The 24710-nt window shown below is 49.4% G+C and overlaps 1 protein-coding gene across 1 annotated transcript in view; it reads left to right on the top strand.

Annotated features, from left to right (window-relative positions):
- LOC106575023 (progesterone-induced-blocking factor 1) overlaps positions 1 to 7503 on the top strand; it is a 70237-nt gene extending 62734 nt beyond the window's left edge. Inside the window, 3 exon segments of the mRNA XM_045696742.1 lie at positions 6236 to 6259; positions 6261 to 6413; positions 7450 to 7503. Of these exon segments, the coding sequence (XP_045552698.1) occupies positions 6236 to 6259; positions 6261 to 6413; positions 7450 to 7503 (231 nt within the window).
- The last annotated feature ends 17207 nt before the right edge of the window (positions 7504 to 24710 follow it).

Here is a 24710-nt window from a genome sequence, read left to right as displayed (position 1 = left end):
GCACTCAGTAAATCAAATGAAATGTATATCCCAGCCATTTGGTTCGTTGCTAGCTTGTTAGCTAGATAACCATCCAGCCATTTGGTTCGTTGCTAGCTTGTTAGCTAGATAACCATCCAGCCATTTGGTTTGTTGCTAGCTTGTTAGCTAGATAACCATCCAGCCATTTGGTTCGTTGCTAGCTTGTTAGCTAGATAACCAGCTGGCTATCCCAGCCATTTGGTTTGTTGCTAGCTTGTTAGCTAGATAACCATCCAGCCATTTGGTTTGTTGCTAGCTTGTTAGCTAGATAACCATCCAGCCATTTGGTTTGTTGCTAGCTTGTTAGCTAGATAACCATCCAGCCATTTGGTTTGTTGCTAGCTTGTTAGCTAGATAACCATCCAGCCATTTGGTTTGTTGCTAGCTTGTTAGCTAGATAACCATCCAGCCATTTGGTTCGTTGCTAGCTTGTTAGCTAGATAACCATCCAGCCATTTGGTTCGTTGCTAGCTTGTTAGCTAGATAACCATCCAGCCATTTGGTTCGTTGCTAGCTTGTTAGCTAGATAACCATCCAGCCATTTGGTTCGTTGCTAGCTTGTTAGCTAGATAACCGTCCAGCCATTTGGTTTGTTGCTAGCTTGTTAGCTAGATAACCATCCAGCCATTTGGTTCGTTGCTAGCTTGTTAGCTAGATAACCATCCAGCCATTTGGTTCGTTGCTAGCTTGTTAGCTAGATAACCATCCAGCCATTTGGTTTGTTGCTAGCTTGTTAGCTAGATAACCATCCAGCCATTTGGTTTGTTGCTAGCTTGTTAGCTAGATAACCATCCAGCCATTTGGTTCGTTGCTAGCTTGTTAGCTAGATAACCATCCAGCCATTTGGTTTGTTGCTAGCTTGTTAGCTAGATAACCATCCAGCCATTTGGTTTGTTGCTAGCTTGTTAGCTAGATAACCATCCAGCCATTTGGTTCGTTGCTAGCTTGTTAGCTAGATAACCTCTGGCTATCCCAGCCATTTGGTTTGTTGCTAGCTTGTTAGCTAGATAACCTCTGGCTATCCCAGCCATTTATGGGGGTTTATTTTTCTTTATTGTCTCTTGTTATTATTTTATGTCACACAGTTTTGCTTCACTTCTCTGGAACCTTTCCTCACCGGGAATGTCTTTCTATGAAACCTTAGAGACTTTAGTCGTATTGTTCTTAGTTCAAAGTCGTGTTGCTGTTCCTGTCTATTAGTTTTCTGTATTTTGTCATGTTTTGTGTGGACCCCAGGAAGAATAGCTCCTCTTTCTTCAACAGCATTATATTAACAAATATGTCTCTCAGGCAGCGTTTACACCGGAAGCCCAGTTCTGATCTTTCTCCACTAATTGGTCTTATGAGCAACCAGATCAGATCCTTTGCTAATAATTAGGCAAAGGCTGGGCTGCCTGAGCAAACCCACCCAAAGTGTTGTTTTTAATAGGGGTAGTGATGATGGTGTGTAATGGTTTTGCTGCATGTTTCCACTGTTTCCACATGACTTAACTTACTGTGCGAAGAGAGAGAGAGAGAGGCTTGTTTGAAGAATCACACTTTTTTATTTTACCTTTATTTAACAAGTCAGTTAAGAACAAATTCTTACTTTCAATGACGGCCTAGGAACAGTGGGTTAACAGATTTTGTACCATGTCAGCTCGTAGATTCGAACTTGCAACCTTTCGGTTTACTAGCCCAACGCTCTAACCACTAGGCTACCTTGCCGCCCCAACCACACTATACGGTACAGACAGAGAGGCTTGTTTGAAGAATCACACTGTCCAGAACAGAGAGGCTTGTTTGAAGAATCTGGATGATAAAGTCATGTCAGTATTATTATAAAACGTGGAGGCAACCCGAACAAACTGGTTCCTTCTGTCTCGTGGTTCCCAGGAAAAGGTGTTCCTTCCACTGAGTATAACAACACCTCTCTAATGTTGAATAACAACACCTCTCTAATGTTGAGTTCACCCCCCCTGTACATCCTACTATACACTGAGTATAACAACACCTCTCTAATGTTGATCCCCCTGTACATCCTGCTATACACTGAGTATAACAACACCTCTCTAATGTTGATCCCCCTGTACATCCTACTATACACTGAGTATAACAACACCTCTCTAATGTTGATCCCCCCTGTACATCCTGCTATACACTGAGTATAACAACACCTCTCTAATGTTGATCCCCCTGTACATCCTACTATACACTGAGTATAACAACACCTCTCTAATGTTGATCCCCCCTGTACATCCTACTATACACCGAGTATAACAACACCTCTCTAATGTTGATCCCCCCTGTACATCCTGCTATACACTGAGTATAACAACACCTCTCTAATGTTGATCCCCCTGTACATCCTACTATACACTGAGTATAACAACACCTCTCTAATGTTGATCCCCCTGTACATCCTGCTATACACTGAGTATAACAACACCTCTCTAATGTTGATCCCCCTTGTACATCCTACTATACACTGAGTATAACAACACCTCTCTAATGTTGATCCCCCCTGTACATCCTACTATACACTGAGTATAACAACACCTCTCTAATGTTGATCCCCCCTGTACATCCTGCTATACACTGAGTATAACAACACCTCTCTAATGTTGATCCCCCCTGTACATCCTGCTATACACTGAGTATAACAACACCTCTCTAATGTTGATCCCCCTGTACATCCTACTATACACTGAGTATAACAACACCTCTCTAATGTTGATCCCCCTGTACATCCTACTATACACTGAGTATAACAACACCTCTCTAATGTTGATCCCCCTGTACATCCTACTATGCACTGAGTATAACAACACCTCTCTAATGTTGATCCCCCTGTACATCCTGCTATACACTGAGTATAACAACACCTCTCTAATGTTGCCCCCCTGTACATCCTGCTATACACTGAGTATAACACCACCTCTCTAATGTTGAATAACAACACCTCTCTAATGTTGATCCCCCCTGTACATCCTGCTATACACTGAGTATAACACCACCTCTCTAATGTTGAGTGTACATCCCTGCTATACATCATTAGTCACCAGTAGGCTATAGACTGACTGAGCAGTTCTTCACCCAAACCGGTTGTTCCTGGTATCTACGACCAAAACCCTGTTCAATCTTTTCGTCTTTCCCGTCCATCCTCTGAACGGCAGACCTACACAATCCATGTTACAAGTGTCTGAAGGATTTTAACATCCTCGGTTAACATGTCTCATCTTCGTCTACACCGATTTGAAGTGGATTTAACAAATGGCGTCAGTAAGAGAACATAGCATTCACCTGGTATGTCATGGAAAGAGCAGGTGTTCTTAATGTTTTGTCCACCTCAGTGTATGTCATGGAAAGAGCAGGTGTTCTTAATGTTTTGTCCTGTCAGTGCATGTCATGGAACGAGCGGGTGTTCTTAATGTTTTGTCCGCTCAGTGTTGTCATGGAAATAGCAGGTGTTCTTAACGTTTTGTCCTGTCAGTGTATGCCATGGACCGAGCAGGTGTCCTTAATGTTTTGTCCGCTCAGTGTATAGCCTACTGCCTAGTGATGTACAGTAACTAACATTTACTCCTCCCTGGTGGGTGGGTTCATCACATTATATTGATCTCAAAGATCAATCCGTCGTGGGGTCAATTCTGAGTCCATTTTCTGAAGTGAATTTAAATTAGTAATTGCTCTCACTTGAATTGAATGAATAAAAACGTCCACAATTCATTCAGAATTACACAGATTTGTTTTCGGTCTCTATCAAGTTGCCCCCATAAGACATGCTGACGACATCATATCCTTCCATATTAGAGCAGACCCTGAGAGCTGATAACAGAATTCGATTCAAGAAATGTTCTGCATAGCTATTTACAACCACAGCATTCTACTACTGGCCCACTGGCATCAAGTATGTCCCCCCTCAGCCCTGGCAGACAGCTGCTCCTCATATTAGGCCTGCAGTATTAGAGAGGAGCAGGCCTGGCTGTTTGAAATGCCAGAGAGGCAGCAAGGGCATGTGTCCACATGGTGAGAAATAGAGGACTGATGTGACCCAGAGCCACAACGGTCCTGACGGCTATGTAGCCAGCGAACTAAAACACTGCTCCTTAGCTAACTAGCCACTAGCCACCGCACTGCTCCGTAACTAACTAGCCACTAGCTAAAACACTGCTCCTTAACTAACTAGCCACTAGCTAAAACACTGCTCCTTAACTAACCAGCCACTAGCTAAAACACTGCTCCTTAACTAACTAGCCACTGGCTAAAACACTGCTCTGTAACTAACTAGCCACTAGCTAAAACACTGCTCTGTAACCAACTAGCCACTAGCTAAAACACATGCTCTGTAACTAACTAGCCACTAGCTAAAAACACTGCTCTGTAACTAACTAGCCACTAGCTAAAACACTGCTCTGTAACCAGCTAGCCACTAGCTAAAACACTGCTCCTTAACTAACTAGCCACTAGCTAAAAAACACTGCTCTGTAACTAACTAGCCACTAGCTAAAACACTGCTCCTCAACTAACTAGCCACTAGCTAAAACACTGCTCCTTAACTAACTAGCCACTAGCTAAAACACTGCTCTGTAACTAACTAGCCACTAGCTAAAACACTGCTCTGTAACTAACTAGCCACTAGCTAAAACACTGCTCTGTAACTAACTAGCCACTAGCTAAAACACTGCTCCTTAACTAACTAGCCACTAGCTAAAACACTGCTCCTTAACTAACCAGCCACTAGCTAAAACACTGCTCTGTAACTAACTAGCCACTAGCTAAAACACTGCTCTGTAACTAACTAGCCACTAGCTAAAACACTGCTCTGCAACTAACTAGCCACTAGCTAAAACACTGCTCCTTAACTAACTAGCCACTAGCTAAAACACTGCTCTGTAACTAACTAGCCACTAGCTAAAACACTGCTCCTTAACTAACTAGCCACTAGCTAAAAACACTGCTCCTTAACTAACCAGCCACTAGCTAAAACACTGCTCTGTAACTAACTAGCCACTAGCTAAAACACTGCTCTGTAACTAACTAGCCACCAGCTAAAACACTGCTCTGTAACTAACTAGCCACTAGCTAAAACACTGCTCTGTAACTAACTAGCCACTAGCAAAAACACTGCTCCTAACTAACTAGCCACTAGCTAAAACACTGCTCCTTAACTAACTAGCCACTAGCTAAAACACTGCTCCTTAACTAACTAGCCACCGCACTGCTCTGTAACTAACTAGCCACTAGCTAAAACACTGCTCCTTAGCTAACTAGCCACTAGCCACCGCACTGCTCTGTAACTAACTAGCCGCTAGCTAAAACACTGCTCTGTAACCAGCTAGCCACTAGCTAAAACACTGCTCCTTAACTAACTAGCCACTAGCTAAAACACTGCTCTGTAACCAACTAGCTACTAGCCACCACACTGCTCTACAACCTACTAGCCACCACACTGCTCTGTAACCAACTAGCTACTAGCCACCACACTGCTCTGTAACCAACTAGCTACTAGCCACCACACTGCTCTGTAACCAACTAGCTACTAGCCACCACACTGCTCTGTAACCAACCAACTAGCTACTAGCCACCACACTGCTCTGTAACCAACTAGCTACTAGCCACCACACTGCTCTGTAACCAACTAGCTACTAGCCACCACACTGCTCTGTAACCAACTAGCTACTAGCCACCACACTGCTCTGTAACCAACTAGCTACTAGCCACCACACTGCTCTGTAACCAACTAGCTACTAGCCACCACACTGTATACTCTCCCTACTCGTCTATTGTAATCCGGTCTCCTATTGTCTATTGTAATCTGGTCTCCTATTGTAATCTGGTCTCCTATTGTAATCTGGTCTCCTATTGTAATCTGGTCTCCTATTGTAATCTGGTCTCCTATTGTAATCTGGTCTCCTATTGTCTATTGTAATCTGGTCTCCTATTGTAATCTGGTCTCCCTATTGTCTATTGTAATCTGGTCTCCTATTGTAATCTGGTCTCCTATTGTCTATTGTAATCTGGTCTCCTATTGTCTATTGTAATCTGGTCTCCTATTGTAATCTGGTCTCCTATTGTCTATTGTAATCTGGTCTCCTATTGTAATCTGGTCTCCTATTGTCTATTGTAATCTGGTCTCCTATTGTAATCTGGTCTCCTATTGTAATCTGGTCTCCTATTGTCTATTGTAATCTGGTTTTGTAATCTGACCCCTTCCCCTCTGTCTTCTCTCTAGGAGTTATCTGTGATGAAGCAGGTTCTTGCTCAGTATGAGGTCCAGAGAGTCCCAGTCCCTCCTGGATCCTGATGGGGTTGGGACCGGGCTGGCCTTCAGCAGACCCAAACACCTCAGCAGAACCACAGAGGAGGATGAGCAGAACCCTCACAGACACAGACCCAAACCCACCGTGTTCGTGAGTGTTAACCCTTCACACCCACACTACACGGGTTAATACTGCAACACGCCCACCCACACGGGTTAATACTGCAACACGCCCACCCACACGGGTTAATACTGCAACACGCCTATCCACACGGGTTAATACTGCAACACGCCCACCCACACGGGTTAATACTGCAACACACCCACCCACCGGGTTAATACTGCAACACGCCCACCCACACGGGTTAATACTGCAACACGTCCCCACCCACACGGGTTAATACTGCAACACGCCCACCCACACGGGTTAATCTGCAACACATCCACCCACACGGGTTAATACTGCAACACACCCACCCACACGGGTTAATACTACAACACATCCACCCACACGGGTTAATACTGCAACACGCCCACCCACACGGGTTAATACTGCAACACACCCACCCACACGGGTTAATGCTGCAACACACCCACCCACACAGAACCCTATTCCCTATATATAGTGCACTACTTTAGACCAGGGCCCTATAGAACCCTATTCCCTATTTAGTGCACTACTTTGAACCAGGACCCTATAGAACCCGATTCCCTATACCCTACTGGTCTCCTCCAATAGACCAGTCCTCCGGTAGACCAGTCCTCAGTAGACCAGTCCTCCAGTAGACCAGTAGACCAGTCCTCCAGTAGACCAGTCCTCCAGTAGACCAGTCCTCCGGTAGACCAGTCCTCCGGTAGACCAGTCCTCCCGGTAGACCAGTCCTCCGGTAGACCAGTCCTCCGGTAGACCAGTCCTCCAGTCCTCCGGTAGACCAGTCCTCCAGTAGACCAGTCCTCCAGTAGACCAGTCCTCTGATAGACCAGTCCTCTGATAGACCAGTCCTCGGTAGACCAGTCCTCCGGTAGACCAGTCCTCCGGTAGACCAGTCCTCCGGTAGACCAGTCTCCAGTCCTCCGGTGGACCAGTCCTCCGGTATTTTTGAGTAATTCAAAGCTCACTGCATCACAAGTCGTTTACCAATAAGGTAACATTTCCCCTGGACTAACTCATGTTCTCTCTCTTCCAGACCAATAAAGAAGCTCCTGAATGGTACAGGAAAGTCAAGTTCCAGCCTGAATGACCAATGAGTGGCCTTACAGGTGGTGCAGATGGGATTTGTGTAGACACTCCAAACTGGTTTTATTTACACTACTGTATTGGTAATAGTATATCTGTGTGTCTTGTACTGTACTGTTATAATCGGTTGACTTGCTAAAACTTTTTAATATAAAAATCTGTCAAAAACTACACTCTACTCGTCTTCAGATTTCTGTTTTTGCTTGGCATTGGCCCTAGCCCTGACCTTATCCCTGGCCTTAACCCTGACCCTAGCGGTGCCCTATCCCTGACCCTAGCGGTGACCCTAGCCCTGACCCTATCCCTGACCCTATCCCTGACCCTATCCTGACCCTATCCCCGACCCTATCCTGACCCTAGCCCTGACCCTAGCAGTGACCCTATCGCTGACACTAGCGGTGACCCTATCCCTGACCCTATCGGTGACCCTATCCCTGACCCTATCGGTGACCCTAGCCCTGACCCTATCCCTGACCCTATCGGTGACCTAGCCCTGACCCTAGTAGAACTGATTATTCTGAAACCACACCAACCTGTATCCTTTAGTTTAACTGTTAGTCGTCTAGTAGAGGGGACAGCACCTCCTCCTCCTCCTCCTCCTCCTGAATCAACACTGTAGTTTAACTGTTAGTCTTCTAGTAGAGGAGACAGCAGCTCAGGCAGCACCTCCTCCTCCTCCTCCTCCTGAATCAACACTGTAGTTTAACTGTTAGTTGTCTAATAGAGGAGACAGCAGCTCAGGCAGCACCTCCTCCTCCTCCTCCTCCTCCTGAATCAACACTGTAGTTTAACTGTTAGTCGTCTAGTAGAGGAGACAGCAGCTCAGGCAGCACCTCCTCCTCCTCCTCCTCCTCCTGAATCAACACTGTAGTTTAGCTGTTAGTCGTCTAGTAGAGGAGACAGCAGCTCAGGCAGCACCTCCTCCTCCTCCTCCTGAATCAACACTAGTTTAACTGTTAGTCGTCTAGTAGAGGAGACAGCCCGCGCTCAGGCACCTCCTCCTCCTCCTCCTCCTCCTGAATCAACACTGTAGTTTAACTGTTAGTCGTCTAGTAGAGGGGACAGCACCTCCTCCTCCTCCTGAATCAACACTGTAGTTTAACTGTTAGTCGTCTAGTAGAGGAGACAGCAGCTCAGGCAGCACCTCCTCCTCCTCCACCTCCTCCTCCTCCTGAATCAACACTGTAGTTTAACTGTTAGTCGTCTAGTAGAGGAGACAGCAGCTCAGGCAGCACCTCCTCCTCCCTCCTCCTCCACCTCCTCCTCCTGAATCAACACTGTAGTTTAACTGTTAGTCGTCTAGTAGAGGGGACAGCACCTCCTCCTCCTCCTGAATCAACACTAGTTTAACTGTTAGTCGTCTAGTGGGGAGGAAGACAGCCGCTCAGGCACCTCCTCCTCCTCCTCCTGAATCCAACACTGTAGTTTAACTGTTAGTCGTCTAGTAGAGGAGACAGCAGCTCAGGCAGCACCTCCTCCTCCTCCTCCTCCACCTCCTCCTCCTCCTGAATCAGCACTGTGGTTTAACTGTTAGTCGTCTAGTAGGGAGACAGCAGCTCAGGCAGCACCTCCTCCACCCCTCCTCCTCCTGAATCAACACTGTAGTTTAACTGTTAGTCATCTAGTAGAGGGGACAGCAGCTCAGGCAGCACCTCCTCCTCCTCCTCCTCCTCCTCCTCCTGAATCAACACTGTAGTTTAACTGTTAGTCGTCTAGTAGAGGAGACAGCAGCTCAGGCAGCACCTCCTCTTCCTCCTCCTCCTCCTCCTGAATCAACACCGTAGTTTAACTGTTAGTCTTCTAGTAGAGGAGACAGCAGCTCAGGCAGCACCTCCCTCCTCCTCCTCCTCAATCAACACTGTAGTTTAACTGTTAGTTGTCTAATAGAGGAGACAGCAGCTCAGGCAGCACCTCCTCCTCCTCCTCCTCCTCCTGAATCAACACTGTAGTTTAACTGTTAGTCGTCTAGTAGAGGAGACAGCAGCTCAGGCAGCACCTCCTCCTCCTCCTCCTCCTCTGAATCAACACTGTAGTTTAACTGTTAGTCGTCTAGTAGAGGAGACAGCAGCTCAGGCAGCACCTCCTCCTCCTGAATCAACACTGTAGTTTAACTGTTAGTCTTCTAGTAGAGGAGACAGCAGCTCAGGCAGCACCTCCTCCTCCTCCTCCTCCTGAATCAACACTAGTTTAACTGTTAGTCGTCTAGTAGAGGAGACAGCCGCTCAGGCACCTCCTCCTCCTCCTCCTGAATCAACACTAGTTTAACTGTTAGTCGTCTAGTAGAGGGGGACAGCAGCTCAGGCAGCACCTCCTCCTCCTCCTCCTCCTCCTCCTCCTCCTGAATCAACACTGTAGTTTAACTGTTAGTCGTCTAGTAGAGGAGACAGCAGCTCAGGCAGCACCTCCTCCTCCACCTCCTCCTCCTCCTGAATCAACACTGTAGTTTAACTGTTAGTCTTCTAGTAGAGGGGACAGCAGCTCAGGCAGCACCTCCTCCTCCTCCTCCTCCTCCTCCTCCTCCTCCTGAATCAACACTGTAGTTTAACTGTTAGTCATCTAGTAGAGGAGACAGCAGCTCAGGCAGCACCTCCTCCTCCTCCTCCTCCTCCTGAATCAACACTGTAGTTTAACTGTTAGTCGTCTAGTAGAGGAGACAGCAGCTCAGGCAGCACCTCCTCCTCCTCCTCCTCCTGAATCAACACTGTAGTTTAACTGTTAGTCGTCTAGTAGAGGGGGACAGCACCTCCTCCTCCTCCTCCTGAATCAACACTGTAGTTTAACTGTTAGTCATCTAGTAGAGGGGGACAGCAGCTCAGGCAGCACCTCCTCCTCCTCCTCCTCCTCCTCCTCCTGAATCAACACTGTAGTTTAACTGTTAGTCATCTAGTAGAGGAGACAGCAGCTCAGCCTCCTCCTCCTCCTCCTCCTCCTCCTGAATCAACACTAGTTTAACTGTTAGTCGTCTAGTAGAGGAGACAGCAGCTCAGGCAGCACCTCCTCCTCCTCCTCCTGAATCAACACTGTAGTTTAACTGTTAGTCGTCTAGTAGAGGAGACAGCGCTCAGGCAGCACCTCCTCCTCCTCCTTCTCCTCCTCCTGAATCAACACTGTAGTTTAACTGTTAGTCGTCTAGTAGAGGAGACAGCAGCTCAGGCAGCACCTCCTCCTCCTCCTCCTCCTCCTGAATCAACACTGTAGTTTAACTGTTAGTCGTCTAGTAGAGGAGACAGCAGCTCAGGCAGCACCTCCTCCTCCTCCTCCTCCTCCTCCTGAATCAAAGCTGTAGTTTAACTGTTAGTCGTCTAGTAGAGGGGACAGCAGCTCAGGCAGCACCTCCTCCTCCTCCTCCTGAATCAACACTGTAGTTTAACTGTTAGTCGTCTAGTAGAGGAGACAGCAGCTCAGGCAGCACCCCCTCCTCCTCCTCCTCCTGAATCAACACTGTAGTTTAACTGTTAGTCGTCTTGTAGAGGAGACAGCAGCAGCTCAGACAGCACCTCCTCCTCCTCCTCCTCCTCCTGAAACAACACTGTAGTTTAACTGTTAGTCGTCTAGTAGAGGAGACAGCAGCTCAGGTAGCACCTCCTCCTCCTCCTTCTCCTCCTGAATCAACACTGTAGTTTAACTGTTAGTCGTCTAGTAGAGGAGACAGCAGCTCAGGCAGCACCTCCTCCTCCTACTCCTCCTCCTCCTGAATCAACACTGTAGTTTAACTGTTAGTCGTCTTGTAGAGGAGACAGCAGCTCAGGCAGCACCTCCTCCTCCTCCTCCTCCTCCTGAATCAACACTGTAGTTTAACTGTTAGTCGTCTAGTAGAGGAGACAGCAGCTCAGGCAGCACCTCCTCCTCCTCCTTCTCCTCCTCCTGAATCAACACTGTAGTTTAACTGTTAGTCGTCTTGTAGAGGAGACAGCAGCTCAGGCACCTCCTCCTCCTCCTCCTCCTGAATCAACACTGTAGTTTAACTGTTAGTCGTCTAGTAGAGGAGACAGCAGCTCAGGCTGCACCTCCTCCTCCTCCTCCCTCCTCCTCCTGAATCAACACTGTAGTTTAACTGTTAGTCGTCTAGTAGAGGAGACAGCAGCTCAGGCAGCACCTCCTCCTCCTCCTCCTGAATCAACACTGTAGTTTAACTGTTAGTCGTCTAGTAGAGGAGACAGCAGCTCAGGCAGCACCTCCTCCTCCTCCTCCTCCTCCTCCTGAATCAACACTGTAGTTTAACTGTTAGTCGTCTAGTAGGGGGGGACAGCAGCTCAGGCAGCACCTCCTCCTCCTCCTCCTCCTCCTGAATCATCACTGTAGTTTAACTGTTAGTCGTCTAGTAGGGAGACAGCAGCTCAGGCTGCACCTCCTCCTCCTCCTCCTCCTCCTCCTGAATCAACACTGTAGTTTAACTGTTAGTCGTCTTGTAGAGGAGACAGCAGCTCAGGCACCTCCTCCTCCTCCTCCTCCTGAATCAACACTGTAGTTTAACTGTTAGTCGTCTAGTAGAGGAGACAGCAGCTCAGACAGCACCTCCTCCTCCTCCTCCTCCTCCTGAATCAACACTGTAGTTTAACTGTTAGTCGTCTAGTAGAGGGGACAGCACCTCCTCCTCCTCCTGAATCAACACTAGTTTAACTGTTAGTCGTCTAGTAGAGGAGACAGCCGCTCAGGCACCTCCTCCTCCTCCTCCTGAATCAACACTGTAGTTTAACTGTTAGTCGTCTAGTAGAGGAGACAGCAGCTCAGGCAGCACCTCCTCCTCCTCCTCCTCCACCTCCTCCTCCTCCTGAATCAACACTGTAGTTTAACTGTTAGTCGTCTAGTAGAGGGGACAGCACCTCCTCCTCCTCCTGAATCCCAACACTAGTTTAACTGTTAGTCGTCTAGTAGAGGAGACAGCCGCTCAGGCACCTCCTCCTCCTCCTCCTGAATCAACACTGTAGTTTAACTGTTAGTCGTCTAGTAGAGGAGACAGCAGCTCAGGCAGCACCTCCTCCTCCTCCTCCTCCACCTCCTCCTCCTCCTGAATCAACACTGTAGTTTAACTGTTAGTCGTCTAGTAGAGGAGACAGCAGCTCAGGCAGCACCTCCTCCTCCTCCTCCTCCTGAATCAACACTGTAGTTTAACTGTTAGTCATCTAGTAGAGGGGACAGCAGCTCAGGCAGCACCTCCTCCTCCTCCTCCTCCTCCTCCTCCTGAATCAACACTGTAGTTTAACTGTTAGTCGTCTAGTAGAGGAGACAGCAGCTCAGGCAGCACCTCCTCCTCCTCCTCCTCCTGAATCAACACTGTAGTTTAACTGTTGGTCGTCTAGTAGAGGAGACAGCAGCTCAGGCAGCACCTCCTCCTCCTCCTCCTCCTCCTGAATCAACACTGTAGTTTAACTGTTAGTCGTCTAGTAGAGGAGACAGCAGCTCAGGCAGCACCTCCTCCTCCTCCTCCTCCTGAATCAACACTGTAGTTTAACTGTTAGTCGTCTAGTAGAGGAGACAGCAGCTCAGGCAGCACCTCCTCTTCCTCCTCCTCCTCCTCCTGAATCAACACTGTAGTTTAACTGTTAGTCTTCTAGTAGAGGAGACAGCAGCTCAGGCAGCACCTCCTCCTCCTCCTCCTGAATCAACACTGTAGTTTAACTGTTAGTTGTCTAATAGAGGAGACAGCAGCTCAGGCAGCACCTCCTCCTCCTCCTCCTCCTCCTCCTGAATCAACACTGTAGTTTAACTGTTAGTCGTCTAGTAGAGGAGACAGCAGCTCAGGCAGCACCTCCTCCTCCTCCTCCTCCTCCTGAATCAACACTGTAGTTTAACTGTTAGTCGTCTAGTAGAGGAGACAGCAGCTCAGGCAGCACCTCCTCCTCCTGAATCAACACTGTAGTTTAACTGTTAGTCTTCTAGTAGAGGAGACAGCAGCTCAGGCAGCACCTCCTCCTCCTCCTCCTCCTGAATCAACACTAGTTTAACTGTTAGTCGTCTAGTAGAGGAGACAGCCGCTCAGGCACCTCCTCCTCCTCCTCCTGAATCAACACTGTAGTTTAACTGTTAGTCGTCTAGTAGAGGGGGACAGCAGCTCAGGCAGCACCTCCTCCTCCTCCTCCTCCTCCTCCTGAATCAACACTGTAGTTTAACTGTTAGTCGTCTAGTAGAGGAGACAGCAGCTCAGGCAGCACCTCCTCCTCCACCTCCTCCTCCTCCTGAATCAACACTGTAGTTTAACTGTTAGTCGTCTAGTAGAGGAGACAGCAGCTCAGGCAGCACCTCCTCCTCCTCCACCTCCTCCTCCTCCTGAATCAACACTGTAGTTTAACTGTTAGTCTTCTAGTAGAGGGGACAGCAGCTCAGGCAGCACCTCCTCCTCCTCCTCCTCCTCCTCCTCCTCCTCCTGAATCAACACTGTAGTTTAACTGTTAGTCGTCTAGTAGAGGGGGACAGCACCTCCTCCTCCTCCTCCTGAATCAACACTGTAGTTTAACTGTTAGTCATCTAGTAGAGGGGGACAGCAGCTCAGGCAGCACCTCCTCCTCCTCCTCCTCCTCCTCCTCCTGAATCAACACTGTAGTTTAACTGTTAGTCATCTAGTAGAGGAGACAGCAGCTCAGCCTCCTCCTCCTCCTCCTCCTCCTCCTCCTGAATCAACACTGTAGTTTAACTGTTAGTCGTCTAGTAGAGGAGACAGCAGCTCAGGCAGCACCTCCTCCTCCTCCTCCTGAATCAACACTGTAGTTTAACTGTTAGTCGTCTAGTAGAGGAGACAGCAGCTCAGGCAGCACCTCCTCCTCCTCCTTCTCCTCCTCCTGAATCAACACTGTAGTTTAACTGTTAGTCGTCTAGTAGAGGAGACAGCAGCTCAGGCAGCACCTCCTCCTCCTCCTCCTCCTCCTCCTGAATCAACACTGTAGTTTAACTGTTAGTCGTCTAGTAGAGGAGACAGCAGCTCAGGCAGCACCTCCTCCTCCTCCTGAATCAACACTGTAGTTTAACTGTTAGTCGTCTAGTAGAGGAGACAGCAGCTCAGGCAGCACCTCCTCCTCCTACTCCTCCTCCTCCTGAATCAACACTGTAGTTTAACTGTTATTCGTCTTGTAGAGGAGACAGCAGCTCAGGCAGCACCTCCTCCTCCTCCTCCTCCTCCTGAATCAACACTGTAGTTTAACTGTTAGTCGTCTAGTAGAGGAGACAGCAGCTCAGGCAGCACCTCCTCCTCCTCCTTCTCCTCCTCCTGAATCAACACTGTAGTTTAACTGTTAGTCGTCTTGTAGAGGAGACAGCAGCTCAGGCACCTCCTCCTCCTCCTCCTCCTCCTCCTGAATCAACACTGTAGTTTAACTGTTAGTCGTCTAGTAGAGGAGACAGCAGCTCAGGCTGCACCTCCTCCTCCTCCTCCTGAATCAACACTGTAGTTTAACTGTTGAGTCGTCTAGTAGAGGAGACAGCAGCTCAGGCAGCACCTCCTCCTCCTCCTCCTGAATCAACACTGTAGTTTAACTGTTAGTCGTCTAGTAGAGGAGACAGCAGCTCAGACAGCACCTCCTCCTCCTCCTCCTCCTGAATCAACACTGTAGTTTAACTGTTAGTCGTCTAGTAGAGGAGACAGCAGCTCAGGCAGCACCTCCTCCTCCTCCTCCTCCTCCTCCTGAATCAACACTGTAGTTTAACTGTTAGTCGTCTAGTAGAGGGGGACAGCAGCTCAGGCAGCACCTCCTCCTCCTCCTCCTCCTCCTGAATCATCACTGTAGTTTAACTGTTGGTCGTCTAGTAGAGGAGACAGCAGCTCAGGCTGCACCTCCTCCTCCTCCTCCTCCTCCTCCTGAATCAACACTGTAGTTTAACTGTTAGTCGTCTTGTAGAGGAGACAGCAGCTCAGGCACCTCCTCCTCCTCCTCCTCCTGAATCAACACTGTAGTTTAACTGTTAGTCGTCTAGTAGAGGAGACAGCAGCTCAGACAGCACCTCCTCCTCCTCCTCCTCCTCCTCCTCCTCCTGAATCAACACTGTAGTTTAACTGTTAGTCGTCTAGTAGAGGAGACAGCAGCTCAGGCAGCACCTCCTCCTCCTCCTCCTCCTTCTCCTCCTCCTGAATCAACACTGTAGTTTAACTGTTAGTCGTCTAGTAGAGGAGACAGCAGCTCAGGCAGCACCTCCTCCTCCTCCTTCTCCTCCTCCTGAATCAACACTGTAGTTTAACTGTTAGTCGTTTTGTAGAGGAGACAGCAGCTCAGGCACCTCCTCCTCCTCCTCCTCCTCCTCCTGAATCAACACTGTAGTTTAACTGTTAGTCGTCTAGTAGAGGAGACAGCAGCTCAGGCAGCACCTCCTCCTCCTCCACCTCCTCCTCCTGAATCAACACTGTAGTTTAACTGTTAGTCGTCTAGTAGAGGAGACAGCAGCTCAGGCAGCACCTCCTCCTCCTCCTCCTGAATCAACACTGTAGTTTAACTGTTAGTCGTCTAGTAGAGGAGACAGCAGCTCAGACAGCACCTCCTCCTCCTCCTCCTCCTCCTCCTGAATCAACACTGTAGTTTAACTGTTAGTCTTCTAGTAGAGGAGACAGCAGCTCAGACAGCACCTCCTCCTCCTCCTCCTCCTCCTCCTCCTCCTCCTGAATCAACACTGTAGTTTAACTGTTAGTCGTCTAGTAGAGGAGACAGCAGCTCAGGCAGCACCTCCTCCTCCTCCTCCTCCTTCTCCTCCTCCTGAATCAACACTGTAGTTTAACTGTTAGTCGTCTTGTAGAGGAGACAGCAGCTCAGGCACCTCCTCCTCCTCCTCCTCCTCCTCCTGAATCAACACTGTAGTTTAACTGTTAGTCGTCTAGTAGAGGAGACAGCAGCTCAGGCAGCACCTCCTCCTCCTCCTCCTTCTCCTCCTGAATCAACACTGTAGTTTAACTGTTAGTCGTCTAGTATAGGAGACAGCAGCTCAGGCAGAACCTCCTCCTCCTCCTCCTCCTCCTCCTCCTGAATCAACACTGTAGTTTAACTGTTAGTCGTCTAGTAGAGGAGACAGCAGCTCAGGCAGCACCTCCTCCTCCTCCTCCTCCTGAATCAACACTGTAGTTTAACTGTTAGTCGTCTAGTAGAGGAGACAGCAGCTCAGACAGCACCTCCTCCTCCTCCTCCTCCTCCTCCTCCTGAATCAACACTGTAGTTTAACTGTTAGTCGTCTAGTAGAGGAGACAGCAGCTCAGGCAGCACCTCCTCCTCCTCCTCCTCCTTCTCCTCCTCCTGGATCAACACTGTAGTTTAACTGTTAGTCGTCTAGTAGAGGAGACAGCAGCTCAGGCAGCACCTCCTCCTCCTCCTTCTCCTCCTCCTGAATCAACACTGTAGTTTAACTGTTAGTCGTCTTGTAGAGGAGACAGCAGCTCAGGCAGCACCTCCTCCTCCTCCTCCTCCTCCTGAATCAACACTGTAGTTTAACTGTTAGTCGTCTAGTAGAGGAGACAGCAGTTCAGGCAGCACCTCCTCCTCCTTCTCCTCCTGAATCAACACTGTAGTTTAACTGTTAGTCGTCTAGTAGAGGAGACAGCAGCTCAGGCAGCACCTCCTCCTCCTCCTCCTGAATCAACACTGTAGTTTAACTGTTAGTCGTCTAGTAGAGGAGACAGCAGCTCAGACAGCACCTCCTCCTCCTCCTCTTCCTCCTCCTCCTGAATCAACACTGTAGTTTAACTGTTAGTCTTCTAGTAGAGGAGACAGCAGCTCAGACAGCACCTCCTCCTCCTCCTCCTCCTCCTCCTCCTCCTCCTCCTCCTCCTCCTGAATCAACACTGTAGTTTAACTGTTAGTCGTCTTGTAGAGGAGACAGCAGCTCAGGCACCTCCTCCTCCTCCTCCTCCTCCTCCTGAATCAACACTGTAGTTTAACTGTTAGTCGTCTAGTAGAGGAGACAGCAGCTCAGGCAGCACCTCCTCCTCCTCCTCCTCCTCCTCCTGAATCAACACTGTAGTTTAACTGTTAGTCGTCTAGTAGAGGGGGACAGCAGCTCAGGCAGCACCTCCTCCTCCTCCTCCTCCTCCTGAATCAACACTGTAGTTTAACTGTTAGTCGTCTAGTAGAGGAGACATCAGCTCAGGCAGCACCTCCTCCTCCTCCTCCTCCTGAATCAACACTGTAGTTTAACTGTTAGTCGTCTAGTAGAGGAGACAGCAGCTCAGGCAGCACCTCCTCTTCCTCCTCCTCCTCCTCCTCCTCCTCAATCAACACTGTAGTTTAACTGTTAGTCGTCTAGTAGAGGAGACAGCAGCTCAGACAGCACCTCCTCCTCCTCCTCCTCCTCCTCCTCCTCCTGAATCAACACTGTAGTTTAACTGTTAGTCGTCTAGTAGAGGAGACAGCAGCTCAGGCAGCACCTCCTCCTCCTCCTCCTCCTTCTCCTCCTCCTGAATCAACACTGTAGTTTAACTGTTAGTCGTCTAGTAGAGGAGACAGCAGCTCAGGCAGCACCTCCTCCTCCTCCTTCTCCTCCTCCTGAATCAACACTGTAGTTTAACTGTTAGTCGTCTTGTAGAGGAGACAGCAGCTCAGGCACCTCCTCCTCCTCCTCCTCCTCCTCCTGAATCAACACTGTAGTTTAACTGTTAGTCGTCTAGTAGAGGAGACAGCAGCTCAGGCAGCACCTCCTCCTCCTTCTCCTCCTGAATCAACACTGTAGTTTAACTGTTAGTCGTCTAGTAGAGGAGACAGCAGCTCAGGCAGCACCTCCTCCTCCTCCTCCTGAATCAACACTGTAGTTTAACTGTTAGTCGTCTAGTAGAGGAGACAGCAGCTCAGACAGCACCTCCTCCTCCTCCTCCTCCTCCTGAATCAACACTGTAGTTTAACTGTTAGTCTTCTAGTAGAGGAGACAGCAGCTCAGACAGCACCTCCTCCTCCTCCTCCTCCTCCTCCTCCTCCTCCTCCTGAATCAACACTGTAGTTTAACTGTTAGTCGTCTAGTAGAGGAGACAGCAGCTCAGGCAGCACCTCCTCCTCCTCCTCCTCCTTCTCCTCCTCCTGAATCAACACTGTAGTTTAACTGTTAGTCGTCTTGTAGAGGAGACAGCAGCTCAGGCACCTCCTCCTCCTCCTCCTCCTCCTCCTGAATCAACACTGTAGTTTAACTGTTAGTCGTCTAGTAGAGGAGACAGCAGCTCAGGCAGCACCTCCTCCTCCTCCTCCTTCTCCTCCTGAATCAACACTGTAGTTTAACTGTTAGTCGTCTAGTATAGGAGACAGCAGCTCAGGCAGCACCTCCTCCTCCTCCTCCTCCTCCTCCTCCTGAATCAACACTGTAGTTTAACTGTTAGTCGTCTAGTAGAGGGGGACAGCAGCTCAGGCAGCACCTCCTCCTCCTCCTCCTCCTCCTGAATCAACACTGTAGTTTAACTGTTAGTCGTCTAGTAGAGGAGACAGCAGCTCAGGCAGCACCTCCTCCTCCTCCTCCTCCTGAATCAACACTGTAGTTTAACTGTTAGTCGTCTAGTAGAGGAGACAGCAGCTCAGACAGCACCTCCTCCTCCTCCTCCTCCTCCTCCTCCTGAATCAACACTGTAGTTTAACTGTTAGTCGTCTAGTAGAGGAGACAGCAGCTCAGGCAGCACCTCCTCCTCCTCCTCCTCCTTCTCCTCCTCCTGGATCAACACTGTAGTTTAACTGTTAGTCGTCTAGTAGAGGAGACAGCAGCTCAGGCAGCACCTCCTCCTCCTCCTTCTCCTCCTCCTGAATCAACACTGTAGTTTAACTGTTAGTCGTCTTGTAGAGGAGACAGCAGCTCAGGCACCTCCTCCTCCTCCTCCTCCTCCTCCTGAATCAACACTGTAGTTTAACTGTTAGTCGTCTAGTAGAGGAGACAGCAGTTCAGGCAGCACCTCCTCCTCCTTCTCCTCCTGAATCAACACTGTAGTTTAACTGTTAGTCGTCTAGTAGAGGAGACAGCAGCTCAGGCAGCACCTCCTCCTCCTCCTCCTGAATCAACACTGTAGTTTAACTGTTAGTCGTCTAGTAGAGGAGACAGCAGCTCAGACAGCACCTCCTCCTCCTCCTCTTCCTCCTCCTCCTGAATCAACACTGTAGTTTAACTGTTAGTCTTCTAGTAGAGGAGACAGCAGCTCAGACAGCACCTCCTCCTCCTCCTCCTCCTCCTCCTCCTCCTCCTCCTCCTCCTGAATCAACACTGTAGTTTAACTGTTAGTCGTCTTGTAGAGGAGACAGCAGCTCAGGCACCTCCTCCTCCTCCTCCTCCTCCTCCTGAATCAACACTGTAGTTTAACTGTTAGTCGTCTAGTAGAGGAGACAGCAGCTCAGGCAGCACCTCCTCCTCCTCCTCCTCCTCCTCCTGAATCAACACTGTAGTTTAACTGTTAGTCGTCTAGTAGAGGGGGACAGCAGCTCAGGCAGCACCTCCTCCTCCTCCTCCTCCTCCTGAATCAACACTGTAGTTTAACTGTTAGTCGTCTAGTAGAGGAGACATCAGCTCAGGCAGCACCTCCTCCTCCTCCTCCTCCTGAATCAACACTGTAGTTTAACTGTTAGTCGTCTAGTAGAGGAGACAGCAGCTCAGGCAGCACCTCCTCTTCCTCCTCCTCCTCCTCCTCCTCCTCCTCCTCCTCAATCAACACTGTAGTTTAACTGTTAGTCGTCTAGTAGAGGAGACAGCAGCTCAGACAGCACCTCCTCCTCCTCCTCCTCCTCCTCCTGAATCAACACTGTAGTTTAACTGTTAGTCTTCTAGTAGAGGAGACAGCAGCTCAGACAGCACCTCCTCCTCCTCCTCCTCCTCCTCCTCCTCCTGAATCAACACTGTAGTTTAACTGTTAGTCGTCTAGTAGAGGAGACAGCAGCTCAGGCAGCACCTCCTCCTCCTCCTCCTCCTCCTGAATCAACACTGTAGTTTAACTGTTAGTCGTCTTGTAGAGGAGACAGCAGCTCAGGCACCTCCTCCTCCTCCTCCTCCTGAATCAACACTGTAGTTTAACTGTTAGTCGTCTAGTAGAGGAGACAGCAGCTCAGGCAGCACCTCCTCCTCCTCCTTCTCCTCCTCCTGAATCAACACTGTAGTTTAACTGTTAGTCGTCTAGTAGAGGAGACAGCAGCTCAGGCATCACCTCCTCCTCCTCCTTCTCCTTCTCCTGAATCAACACTGTAGTTTAACTGTTAGTCGTCTAGTAGAGGAGACAGCAGCTCAGGCAGCACCTCCTCCTCCTCCTTCTCCTCCTCCTGAATCAACACTGTAGTTTAACTGTTAGTCGTCTAGTAGAGGGGACAGCAGCTCAGGCAGCACCTCCTCCTCCTCCTTCTCCTCCTCCTGAATCAACACTGTAGTTTAACTGTTAGTCGTCTTGTAGAGGGAGACAGCAGCTCAGGCACCTCCTCCTCCTCCTCCTCCTCCTCCTGAATCAACACTGTAGTTTAACTGTTAGTCGTCTAGTAGAGGAGACAGCAGCTCAGGCAGCACCTCCTCCTCCTCCTCCTTCTCCTCCTGAATCAACACTGTAGTTTAACTGTTAGTCGTCTAGTAGAGGAGACAGCAGCTAAGGCAGCACCTCCTCCTCCTCCTCCTCCTGAATCAACACTGTAGTTTAACTGTTAGTCGTCTAGTAGAGGGGACAGCAGCTCAGGCAGCACCTCCTCCTCCTCCTCCTCCTCCTGAATCAACACTGTAGTTTAACTGTTAGTCGTCTAGTAGAGGAGACAGCAGCTCAGGCAGCACCTCCTCCTCCTCCTCCTCCTGAATCAACACTGTAGTTTAACTGTTAGTCGTCTAGTAGAGGAGACAGCAGCTCAGGCAGCACCTCTTCTTCCTCCTCCTCCTCCTCCTCCTCCTCCTCAATCAACACTGTAGTTTAACTGTTAGTCGTCTAGTAGAGGAGACAGCAGCTCAGACAGCACCTCCTCCTCCTCCTCCTCCTCCTCCTGAATCAACACTGTAGTTTAACTGTTAGTCTTCTAGTAGAGGAGACAGCAGCTCAGACAGCACCTCCTCCTCCTCCTCCTCCTCCTCCTCCTGAATCAACACTGTAGTTTAACTGTTAGTCGTCTAGTAGAGGAGACAGCAGCTCAGGCAGCACCTCCTCCTCCTCCTCCTGAATCAACACTGTAGTTTAACTGTTAGTCGTCTTGTAGAGGAGACAGCAGCTCAGGCACCTCCTCCTCCTCCTCCTCCTGAATCAACACTGTAGTTTAACTGTTAGTCGTCTAGTAGAGGAGACAGCAGCTCAGGCATCACCTCCTCCTCCTCCTTCTCCTTCTCCTGAATCAACACTGTAGTTTAACTGTTAGTCGTCTTGTAGAGGAGACAGCAGCTCAGGCACCTCCTCCTCCTCCTCCTCCTCCTCCTGAATCAACACTGTAGTTTAACTGTTAGTCGTCTAGTAGAGGAGACAGCAGCTCAGGCAGCACCTCCTCCTCCTCCTCCTTCTCCTCCTGAATCAACACTGTAGTTTAACTGTTAGTCGTCTAGTAGAGGAGACAGCAGCTCAGGCAGCACCTCCTCCTCCTCCTCCTCCTGAATCAACACTGTAGTTTAACTGTTAGTCGTCTAGTAGAGGAGACAGCAGCTCAGGCAGCACCTCCTCCTCCTCCTCCTGAATCAACACTGTAGTTTAACTGTTAGTCGTCTAGTAAAGGGGACAGCAGCTCAGGCAGCACCTCCTCCTCCTCCTCCTCCTCCTGAATCAACACTGTAGTTTAACTGTTAGTCGTCTAGTAGAGGAGACAGCAGCTCAGGCAGCACCTCCTCCTCCTCCTCCTCCTGAATCAACACTGTAGTTTAACTGTTAGTCGTCTAGTAGAGGGAGACAGCAGCTCAGGCAGCACCTCCTCCTCCTCCTCCTCCTCCTCCTGAATCAACACTGTAGTTTAACTGTTAGTCGTCTAGTAGAGGAGACAGCAGCTCAGACAGCACCTCCTCCACCTCCTCCTCCTCCTCCTCCTCCTCCTCCTGAATCAACACTGTAGTTTAACTGTTAGTCGTCTAGTAGAGGAGACAGCCGCTCAGGCAGCACCTCCTCCTCCTCCTCCTCCTGAATCAACACTGTAGTTTAACTGTTAGTCGTCTAGTAGAGGAGACAGCAGCTCAGGCAGCACCTCCTCTTCCTCCTCCTCCTCCTCCTGAATCAACACTGTAGTTTAACTGTTAGTCTTCTAGTAGAGGAGACAGCAGCTCAGGCAGCACCTCCTCCTCCTCCTCCTCCTCCTGAATCAACACTGTAGTTTAACTGTTAGTTGTCTAATAGAGGAGACAGCAGCTCAGGCAGCACCTCCTCCTCCTCCTCCTGAATCAACACTGTAGTTTAACTGTTAGTCGTCTAGTAGAGGAGACAGCAGCTCAGGCAGCACCTCCTCCTCCTCCTCCTCCTCCTGAATCAACACTGTAGTTTAACTGTTAGTCGTCTAGTAGAGGAGACAGCAGCTCAGGCAGCACCTCCTCCTCCTGAATCAACACTGTAGTTTAACTGTTAGTCTTCTAGTAGAGGAGACAGCAGCTCAGGCAGCACCTCCTCCTCCTCCTCCTCCTCCTGAAATAACACTAGTTTAACTGTTAGTCGTCTAGTAGAGGAGCCAGCCGCTCTGGCACCTCCTCCTCCTCCTCCTCCTCCTGAATCAACACTGTAGTTTAACTGTTAGTCGTCTAGTAGAGGGGACAGCACCTCCTCCTCCTCCTGAATCAACACTAGTTTAACTGTTAGTCGTCTAGTAGAGGAGACAGTCGCTCAGGCACCTCCTCCTCCTCCTCCTCCTCCTGAATCAACACTGTAGTTTAACTGTTAGTCGTCTAGTAGAGGAGACAGCAGCTCAGACAGCACCTCCTCCTCCTCCTCCTCCTGAATCAACACTGTAGTTTAACTGTTAGTCTTCTAGGAGAGGAGACAGCAGCTCAGACAGCACCTCCTCCTCCTCCTCCTCCTCCTCCTCCTCCTCCTGAATCAACACTGTAGTTTAACTGTTAGTCGTCTAGTAGAGGAGACAGCAGCTCAGGCAGCACCTCCTCCTCCTCCTCCTGAATCAACACTGTAGTTTAACTGTTAGTCGTCTAGTAGAGGAGACAGCAGCTCAGGCAGCACCTCCTCCTCCTCCTCCTGAATCAACACTGTAGTTTAACTGTTAGTCGTCTAGTAGAGGAGACAGCAGCTCAGGCAGCACCTCCTCTTCCTCCTCCTCCTCCTCCTCCTCCTCAATCAACACTGTAGTTTAACTGTTAGTCGTCTAGTAGAGGAGACAGCAGCTCAGACAGCACCTCCTCCTCCTCCTCCTCCTCCTCCTCCTCCTGAATCAACACTGTAGTTTAACTGTTAGTCGTCTAGTAGAGGAGACAGCAGCTCAGGCAGCACCTCCTCCTCCTCCTCCTCCTTCTCCTCCTCCTGAATCAACACTGTAGTTTAACTGTTAGTCGTCTAGTAGAGGAGACAGCAGCTCAGGCAGCACCTCCTCCTCCTCCTTCTCCTCCTCCTGAATCAACACTGTAGTTTAACTGTTAGTCGTCTTGTAGAGGAGACAGCAGCTCAGGCACCTCCTCCTCCTCCTCCTCCTCCTCCTGAATCAACACTGTAGTTTAACTGTTAGTCGTCTAGTAGAGGAGACAGCAGCTCAGGCAGCACCTCCTCCTCCTTCTCCTCCTGAATCAACACTGTAGTTTAACTGTTAGTCGTCTAGTAGAGGAGACAGCAGCTCAGGCAGCACCTCCTCCTCCTCCTCCTGAATCAACACTGTAGTTTAACTGTTAGTCGTCTAGTAGAGGAGACAGCAGCTCAGACAGCACCTCCTCCTCCTCCTCCTCCTCCTGAATCAACACTGTAGTTTAACTGTTAGTCTTCTAGTAGAGGAGACAGCAGCTCAGACAGCACCTCCTCCTCCTCCTCCTCCTCCTCCTCCTCCTCCTCCTGAATCAACACTGTAGTTTAACTGTTAGTCGTCTAGTAGAGGAGACAGCAGCTCAGGCAGCACCTCCTCCTCCTCCTCCTCCTTCTCCTCCTCCTGAATCAACACTGTAGTTTAACTGTTAGTCGTCTTGTAGAGGAGACAGCAGCTCAGGCACCTCCTCCTCCTCCTCCTCCTCCTCCTGAATCAACACTGTAGTTTAACTGTTAGTCGTCTAGTAGAGGAGACAGCAGCTCAGGCAGCACCTCCTCCTCCTCCTCCTTCTCCTCCTGAATCAACACTGTAGTTTAACTGTTAGTCGTCTAGTATAGGAGACAGCAGCTCAGGCAGCACCTCCTCCTCCTCCTCCTCCTCCTCCTCCTGAATCAACACT

This window comes from Salmo salar, chromosome ssa16 (assembly GCF_905237065.1).
Source record: "Salmo salar chromosome ssa16, Ssal_v3.1, whole genome shotgun sequence".
NCBI classification, from domain to species: domain Eukaryota; kingdom Metazoa; phylum Chordata; class Actinopteri; order Salmoniformes; family Salmonidae; genus Salmo; species Salmo salar.
This window is presented reverse-complemented; position numbering and strand designations above follow the sequence as displayed.